Source organism: Ammospiza caudacuta, chromosome Z, assembly GCF_027887145.1.
Source record: "Ammospiza caudacuta isolate bAmmCau1 chromosome Z, bAmmCau1.pri, whole genome shotgun sequence".
Taxonomy (NCBI): domain Eukaryota; kingdom Metazoa; phylum Chordata; class Aves; order Passeriformes; family Passerellidae; genus Ammospiza; species Ammospiza caudacuta.
This window is the reverse complement of record NC_080632.1, coordinates 67,585,732-67,595,145: the sequence shown is the minus strand read 5'-3', so window position 1 is coordinate 67,595,145 and position 9,414 is coordinate 67,585,732. Positions and strand designations below refer to the sequence as shown.

Sequence of the window (9,414 nt, the reverse complement as noted above, 5' to 3'; positions counted from 1 at the left end):
ATCAGAGACATCAGCTGAAACTTCCTACTTCCAACACCTTTTCCCACAGGATCCTTGATGCCTTCATAGAACTCTTCAAGTTGTGAAACATGATTTTGCTCTGTAAAAGCTGCGTTGTTCTTTTTTTCTTTTGATTTATTCTAGTCTACAGGTTCTTAGGCATGGTTTTAACCACCAGTATCAGAGTCAGACTGTGTTGTGCTTCTGATTGCCTTTTCCTATCTGAGGAAAAATTTATTTATTTTCCTCTCTTGATACTTCTTTGCTTGGCTCACCTTAAGCCCAAGTTTTTGCAGAATTAATATTTTGGAAATTTCAATGCTTTGGCTCAAGAGTGTTGGACTGGTGAATTCTTACTGATAATTTGGTATTTTTAATTGCCTCTTGGGTGCTTCATTTTTAGAAAATGCGTTATATATCCTAAATCTGAAGAGGATCTGATTTGGGGATTGGCCTTAACTGTCTTGTTAGTAATTTCAGAAAACAACAGATCATCTAAGTTTTCTGTTCTGTCTTTATCATCGTATAAGTTTGTCTTTTATACCTTCATTAGCTAGTGAATTATTGCATTGAGGTAGCAAGATGTTTGTAACTATCAGATTCTGCTATGTTTGAGCTCAGAAATAACAGTGGACATATTGTGAGATTTTATTGCCTTCTGGCAGATGGCTGCGCAATTCACTGGAAAGCTTTTATTATGATTCCATGTACTAGCTAGTCTATGCCTGTCAATTAGACCTGTATTGGACTTGCATTACCAGCTTTAAGTTCTACTAATGACCTGTGTACAGATGAAAAAATGCACATAGGTAAGAAGTTAATAGTAACAGGAATTCTAAAGAAAAGTGGGGTTTGCGTTTAGTTTTCTTATTGACAAAATTCTGCACTCCAAAATACGTGATAGCTCAGTTCTTTAAAAAGAGAAATAAAGGTGTGTTGTTGTTTGTGTTCAGGGAGCAGAAGATAGAACTTTTTTGTGTTGAAGTGGCTCCAGTCTGTTGTTTCATTTGATAAATGGAATTTTTTTATGGGCTTCATTTTACCACAAGCAGTTCTTCACATCTGCATGAAACTTGAATGTGCCCAGGTGCTGGTGGTGGTATTTGTTCCACTTTCATGAGTCCCATTTGAATGGAGATTAGGATTTATGTTCCTGTCCAGTGACTGGTGTTTCTTCTACCCACTTTGTATTTATGTTAGTAAGATGAGCCAAATTTACTCTAATGTTTTGCTCTTGCTTGTACTTTTTTGCTAGTGGAGACTTACCCTTGGGCTGTGCAAATTTGGAACAGATTATTTTATATCTGTTTCTTAGAAATGTGATTAATTTTATAATGCTTGTAACCTCCTGTGGTTTTTTTTTCTCCTTTCGTATCTACTTGCTGATCCTTTTCAGTGCCTGAATCTTAGCATCACTTAGTCTTTTCTATTTTTGGTCATGGAGAATAGAAGTTTTGTATTTATATTAGGCAGTTCTTTGTTTCTCAAACATACTAAGTAACCAGAAGGGAATACTAAATAATGCTGCTTGAATGTGAGCTAAGACTGTCCCTTCTCAAGGTTTTATGAATGTGTCTGTGAGCAGTGCTTTGTTTTAAATAATGGAGAATTTGAAAATAGTTTTGTTTTCTTCACCCCTACACACTTGTCTTTCTTTCAGTTTTGCTTTATGTGTTTTTTCCTATGAGGGCATTGCTAAACTGTTATGGAATGTCTCATTTGAAGTTGGACATTGTGGTGTGAGATTGTGAGTGAATGCTTATCATGGGTCCACACACAGAGATTATACAGTATACCTTACACTTGTAAGTTGTGTGCAAAGCTTGTTCTTTGTAATTCTTTAAACCCAACATATTTTTTTCTTAATATAAACCCTCAAAACCTTCTGTGTCATTTTGCTTCACCTAAATTGTGGTCCAGATTTATGATTTGAAGTTTTGGTCCTGCTAGTCATCCTAACTTCCTGACCTCCTACTTTTCTAGATCTTAGAGAAGTTAGAGCCAGACAGAAATGTATGTGTCTTGAGTGGTTCCTTTCTCTCGTTGCCACTTGTTTTCTTCCACTCTTATGAAATTACCACTACTAACTTGGTCTTTCATATGACAAATTTCGGCCTTCTGTGCTTTCATTTTCCTTAATAGGTTTCTGTTTTCATTTTACCAAGGGCAAGATTCATAAATAAGTAAAATTGTCTAATTTTTCAGCTACAGTACACTTGTCATAAAAAACTTCCAAGAACTTAAAGAAAAATCTTCTCTTACATGTGTAGAGACAAAATTATTTCTTCACTCAAAATTATGTGTATTAAGTGATATATACTATTGCTAGCAGTCATTTGAGAAATCTGCTCTTTTCTTTTAGTTGTACTGTCTGTTTTTTTTTTTTTTTTTTTTTAAAGCTGGCCTCTGGTAATCTCAAAATGCAGGGCAACTTACCTAAGTTTGAGTTTTGCAATGTATTTGAAAATGGTGAGATAGTTAAAAGAAGTTTGATATGTTTTTCTTTCACAGAGTCCCCAGAAAAGAAAAAAAAAAGTATCTTTCAGTAGGTGAAAATCAGAGGAAGTAGCTGCTGATATAGGAAAACTGTACTAAAGGACATTTCTGAAGGAAAACTTTTAAGGTATGTGGGCTAAGTTATGCTTTGCGGAGGGGCTTTCCTGAAAATTAGGTGACTGCTTTGCTTTGAATGGACCAGTATTTCAAATCAGCTTTGAAATAATCAGGCAAACTTTTATTACCCCTTCAGATGTTTATTGTTGACAAAAGCTCTGCAGAAGGGTTATTTTTACTAGTTTATGTTGTATGCATCATATCTATGCATACAAAAATGATCTTATTAATATGAGATTAGTGTGCACAAAGGGTAGATAATGTATGTGTTTTGTTTTTCATGGTCTTGTGCATTCCAGGAATGGACCCTATACTAACAGAAATGTCAGTTGTTTGACTGTCTAATTTTTGTTTAAGGTGTGGATGGAACACTAAGAATTATTTATTTCATTATTTTAATGGAATATAACTATTGTAAGCCTCACATTGAGAAATTGAGAAGGACTGTCTAACAAATTCATAATCTATTGTAAAACCGCTTTTAGTTTGGTATAGAAGCCTTGATTTTAAGGATTTGTCTCCTGAATCCAAATCCTCTTTCTTTTCTGATTTTGAAATATTTTTCATGTTTGTAGAAAGTGTTTGCAGAATAAAAGACATGCTGTATTCTCTATGATTTGGAGCCCATGCAGATTAGGAGTAATCTAAATTCATGGTCAGCATATGAAGAGTGGGAGAATCCAGATCTGTGATGTGCTTTCCTATTCCAAATTTAGCTGGGGGCCAGGTGTGCTTTCTGGGTTTGTGGTTTTTTAGTTGCCTACCTTGTTATGGTACTGTGAAACCACAAGTTCCAACTTTAGATCCGTCATTATTTTAAGTTTATAAAGTCACAGCCTTGGATATAAGTGATGGCAATATGTAGCGGAAGACACCAGTTGTTACAAGTGGAAGTGTTGCATTGTATCTGCTCTGTTCTTCCTTGCTCATTTGATTTCAGTCAGTGTCAGACGCAGGACCTTTGGTCTGACAGCGTGGCCACTTTCCTGTGTCACAGTCAGATTGCAGTCTTTAAATTAAACGTATATGGGTTATGGAAACTACTTTCTTCAGAGGTGCTGCTGGAATCCAGCAGCATGACTAACTGGAATGCTGGTTTTATTTCCTGAGGGGAGTGTTACAATGTTGAAGGATTATGTGACCAGCAACTTCCTTGAAGTTTCTCACTGTTTGGCTGAAAAAATTTAACATTGATTTGTTTTGAATCTGACTGCACCACTGTGTTGATGGTTGACAGAAATTTTAAATTGTCTTTGGTAACTCTGCTTAAATTTAGAACAGGTTGAGATCTGCTTGCTCATTCACGCTATATTATTGAATGTACATTCAGTGTGTACTTCCTGTGAGTGATTAGTTCGTTGTTTTGAGCGTAACACTGTAACGAATGTAAGTCCTACTTTCTTGGAATTGATTGTGAGATGCATTTTACTCCTAAGTTTAACAAATATTTTTTGACTAATATACAGGTACAGTAATTTTTTTAGCCATCTGTATCTATGTCTGTAATAGATAATATAGGATATTACATATCTTCTAAGATATTATATATATATCTTATATTTCAAAATATAAAAAAATAGCTGAAGCTCATTTGTCTTATTTGGTGGTACTGGTATTTTATTGCTTTTACGAGATGTGGTGCAATTCTGTTTGAAACTTCACTGGCATGTCAAATTGTGCAAGCTATGTTCACATATGGAAAAAGAGATAAACCTCATGGATATCTGCCAGAAGCAGAAGAAATCTCTTCACAGTAAGAGTAAAGCAATTCCTGAAGGTTTCTATTTCTGTATGAATTTAGCATATCGTGTTTGTTATTATCACTTCTCTGTCTAGTTTGTTTTAAAACCTCATGCCATCTCTGGTTTTTCCGTTAAGATAAAATACTCTCCCATGTTTTTTTGAGAATTTTTTTCCCCCAGAATAGCATTCACACTGTATTTTCATCTTTTGAACATTAGAGAAGAAAGTATGCTTGTTCAAACTCCTCATATCTCATACCAGTTCCACATTAAATCTTTTCTGGGTTCAGATTTTGCTGGTTTTGCTGATTTTTTTTTGCCAGTGGTCTGTGATTACAAAATCTGTCAGGGAATCTTTGTCTTTCAGTGTGAGTGTTTTAGTGTTGTGTGGTAAAGCCAAAAAATATGGGAATATTAGTATCCCATAATCCAGTAGCTGTGAATGTGGGGAAGCACAAGGAGAATCACACCATGAATAGCAGCCCAGCTAGTCTGCTGTTCTTAAATGTCTTGTGGTGCCATGGTTGGAGACACAGGGCGGATCTAAATGCATTGCTGTGCCTGGGTGATCACTGTAGGTCCCTTCTGACTGAAATATTCTGCTGTATTGCTCTGGCCCTGTAGAGCAGCTGTCGTCTCATCTGTGGTCACTAACGAGGGACATAGCAAACTTGGAAAAATACCTGTCTGTGTTGGTGCTAGACATAGTATTTTTGAACACTGCTTGAAAATTTGCGTGTGTTTTTTAAGAGAAAATTAGATTTGTTTGTTCATGTGTTCGGTAAATCTTACAGTTCTGACTTCAAATTAATGTCTGTGTGATCTGTACTGTTTTCTGTTGTTTAAAAACATTAAAAATCAGAAGTGGTTTAAAGCAACAGAATTAGTTTTTAGTTTATCAAAATTTAAGCTTAGTCAAGTGGCTTAGGTCTTGAATACTTCTTCACCATTTCTTAGCCTCCAAATAAAGCACTTGAATTTGGCTGGATGTCTTGGTTGAACATGTTCTCAATTTACATGGAAGTCACATGGCAGCTGACTTACCCATTTGGGAGTCATCAGTTCTCAGTTTCTGTGCTTGTTAGTTTTAGCAAATCAGAATTGTACCACTTTTGCAAAAAAATTCTTTGCTGTGCTGCTTCTGTCACAGGGAAAGGAATAATTTAAAACAAAGATGATAGTCTACTATGTGTACGATTTTTGCCTATGTATCCAGGCATCTAATAGTGGAATTGGAAAAAAAATCTGTTTACTGCTTCATGTAGAGGAATTTAGCAGGCTGGAGTAAGATATTGTTGGGTCTTTTGTTCTATTGATTTTTGTAATCCTATATCTCCTTTGTAAGTCACTAGAAGCAGACTGAAATATCACATGCTGAGAATATTTCCTCCTTCCCTTGCCATACTGCCTCTCAGTAAAAAACAGAGGCTAGGGTAAAAGCAAGCAAGCCATTTGTTTACTCATAATACAAAGCCGAACTTCACTGTGAGACTCAGTTTCCATCTCTTCTAATTCTGGATATAAGAAAACAAGGGTACTATCTTTTCTCACAGCTATTCTGCTAGGAGAGTTTGGTAATGTGCTAAAATGAGCTAGGAGAAAGATGAAAAGTCATAAAAATGGGTTTAGATGTAAAGGACATTGAAAATTCACTACTGCAGCTTTAGTCATGTTAATAAACAGGGACTTTAAGGTTTTTTTTCTTTGGTTCATGTTGCTAAAATGTTTGTGGTTCTACAAGAGTGTTCCTCAATTTTAACTGTGGAGGTATTTTCATAATGCTACTAATAATGACATAGTTCATAAATACAGCCAACATAAACTATTTACTGTTGCTGCGTATGACTGAATTCCTAGCCATCAAGAAAGATTCTGACTAAAATATACAGTTTCAAATTAAAGAGTTTATGAAAGCTTACAGGTTTAAGGTTACTCATACAGCTTTGACTTGTCTGTATTGTGTAGATATGTAGTAATGTGTCAGAGTTCTAGTTTTCTTTATTGGATCTTTGTTTTGTTTTGTAGCAATGTTTGTGTTCTAAGAATAAACACATAGTACATGAGGCTTTTTTCAGAGGTTGCTTGAGGTTCTAAATTGCAAAATCTTCAGAAATTTTGTGCAGTCCCTGAAGCCAGTAACATATTTATTTTTTCTGAATACCTAACATGCTAAAATGCTAGGCACACTGAAAAGTCTGTCTTTAAGCTTTGTACATATTGGTATGAGCTGCCACAGTGTTGACATTAGTTTATGTGTATCAGTTCTTAATGCAAAATAAGAATATTAGTCCTACTTCCCTCAATGCACTGCTAGGAAGATAAATTTGTTAATGTTTGTAGAACACTGCTAATTTAAGTGGTAATGTGTAAAGTCTATTAAGAAATTGGTATTTCTGTGTTAAAAAGAACCAAGACTTTGCTGTAGTGCAGGAATTAGTGAATAGGCAGTGCACAGGCTGTGGCTGCACTGCAGTCCAGACATAAGGGTTGCAGTTTATATAAGTTTATCTTACCTACTTGAAGCTGATTAATATAGGAATGGGTGGTGTGTACACAGAAAAGAGGGTTCAGCCCACATTACAAAACCTTGTGCAAGAGTGTGTAGGAATTACTTCTTTGTGTGGTTTCAGCTCTTCCACAATGTAGCTGTGTGTTTATCACCATCAGATGCAGGTGTTTCAGAGCTAACAATTGGTTCTGCTACAGGGTTTCACAAGGCAGCATATCTTATGTGTTTATCAATCTTACTTTATGTCAGTTTGGTACAGTTAGACTGGCCTGTCCTAGGATAAAATGGTGTGAACTAAAGAACTCTGACCCAGGGGACTAGTGTATGGTTGGATGGGAAACCTACTTTGGGATATTTTCTGGTTTTTGGGTGGTTGAATCTGCAGGTTTAATGGCCTGTTAACTCAGGGCTTAGGAGCAAGCTAGCTTCTAAATAGTTACCAACTTCTCACAGATGCAGTGCTTTATGTGGATTTTTCTGTGCTCTTAGGAGAGTAAACGTGAGAAACAAATGTTTCAGGTCACCAGGAGTAGAAAAGTGCAGCTGGCAGCTTGTCTGGAGACACTGTGCTTATTTGGTTAAATATGTAGATTGGTCTTAAGTGTTTGTCTTAGATGCTGTTATGTCTACTTTCATACTGTACTTTAGGTTAGGAAGGAATGATTTTGCAGAAATGTAAACTGGAATTCTAAGGCTGAAATATTTTCCAGAGTTTGTTGTGCTCTGAGCCTCCTTTCAGTTTACACTGAGGAAGTTAATGTGTGTGGTTAGTCTTATGATTAGGTAATTTCAGGGTTCAGGCATCAATAATTGCCCTTTGTCTCACCAGAAGTTTTTTCTTTTGATAATTGTCTCATCAATCTTGTTCTCCCTTTCAGATGTGGTGAAGAGCCTCTATTTTCCCCTGTCTGGTATATAGTGCCTTAAAAAATGGGGTTTGGAGGTGACCTGAAGTATTCTCATGATGCTTTATTAAAACTGCAAGACTGGGAACTACGACTGCTGGAAACAGTGAAGAAATTTATGGTAATGAGAGTAAAAAGTGATAAAGAATATGCGTCCACTTTACAGAATCTTTGTAACCAAGTAGATAAAGAGAGCGCTTGTCAATTGGATTATATCAGCAATGTGTCCAAGGTAAGTCTGAAGTTTGAATTTGGAATATCCTTGGGTTTTGGGTTTACTTTTTTGTTTTTTGGTTTGAGTTGGATTCCTGTCCATTCAGTTTCTTGAGAGTTAATGTTGACAAAGTATTTTAAATGGATTATTTTAGTTTCTCAGTGAAATATGCATAAGTTGAGCTCTAGTCTTGCTTTGAAAAAATTAACTGAGTGAGAATCAATCCTGATTCTTGAAACTCGGTGTTTTACATAAATGGGTTGAGCCTGTTTCTTTGTTTAGCTTTGAAAATCAAGTATGCTATAGTAAGCTTTTCTTTTAAGATAGGAACTATTGTTTATGCTATATAGAATTTGTGAGAGAAATAGAAAAATGCCAGGAAACCAAGGCAAACCCTAACATTCCAGCTGTTGCTCACACTGCAGCATGTGTTGTAAGAAGAAAACATTAATTCAGGGTGTTTCTCATAATTGTGAGGTTATTTTGTATTCTGTTTAAAAGAACTGTGTTGACTTTTTTAAAAGGTAAGGCTATTCTCCAAATTACTGGTTTTTAGATTTAGAGCAACTCCAAGTAAATGTAATAATTAAGCAAACTTCCCTTATCACCTGTTTGAAAGTTTTACTCCAGACCTGGAATCTACTGACAAGAGAAGACTATTCTGTTTTGATGGCTTATTCGGTTCTTGGCCCTTGTTCTGTAGCAGAGGTTACACAGTCAATTCAGTCTGGAGGGAATCCTTATTTTCTCTCTGCAGGAAACACCCTTTCTGGGTCAGGTTAAATTTCAGACAAAGCAGTTTTTATGTCACGGGCTTATTGGATGGCTGCTTGGACAGTGGCTGTGGTGTAGCATTAGGAACAGGAGTGCTCCTTGTGCAGCAGGATGGATGTATACAGGGTGAAAGTGGCTGTGTGTGACTTGGAGGCTGTGCTGATATAGCTGGGCTGCTTCAGCACTGTTATATAAACTGCAGTGTTTATGTATAACATGTTTTGTTGTTGCTTCCCTCCCTCACAATAATTCTTGCTTTGTAAATTGAAATACTGCCCTTTTTTTTCATTGGCACAGAGCATTTAGCATTATAAGGTTTAAACAACCGTTAACCTTCACATAGGTATCTCAGTCTAGGACAGATCCTGTTAATAACATGAGCACTTCTTGTGAGCAGATAAATCAAAAAAATCTGGAGATCTGACTTAAGCCATCTTCTTTTTGCCTTGAAAAGAGGTGTGCATGTAACATTTTGAAATCGTTTTGAATGAAGGTGCTCAAGTTGTCCTTCAGCATAATTTTCATTCCCTTTTTTTTTCTCTTAAGGAGGTGTAATTTTTCAGCGTTGCATCTCTGATTTCTATGTTTTCTCTGTTTTCCACATTTTAATAGCAAAAATATTCATATGGACTGGCTGATCTTTTATATGGGCTTGCC

At 36.0% G+C, this 9,414-nt stretch overlaps 1 protein-coding gene across 1 annotated transcript in view; it reads left to right on the top strand.

Annotated features, from left to right (window-relative positions):
• Positions 1-2,586: 2,586 nt before the first annotated feature.
• Positions 2,587-9,414, top strand: part of FER (FER tyrosine kinase) — a 145,100-nt gene continuing 138,272 nt past the window's right edge. Inside the window, exons 1-2 of the mRNA XM_058823321.1 lie at positions 2,587-2,623; positions 7,743-8,001. Coding sequence (XP_058679304.1) covers positions 7,795-8,001 — 207 coding nt within the window. The 5' untranslated portion in view covers positions 2,587-2,623; positions 7,743-7,794. The remainder of the gene's footprint in view (positions 2,624-7,742; positions 8,002-9,414) is intronic.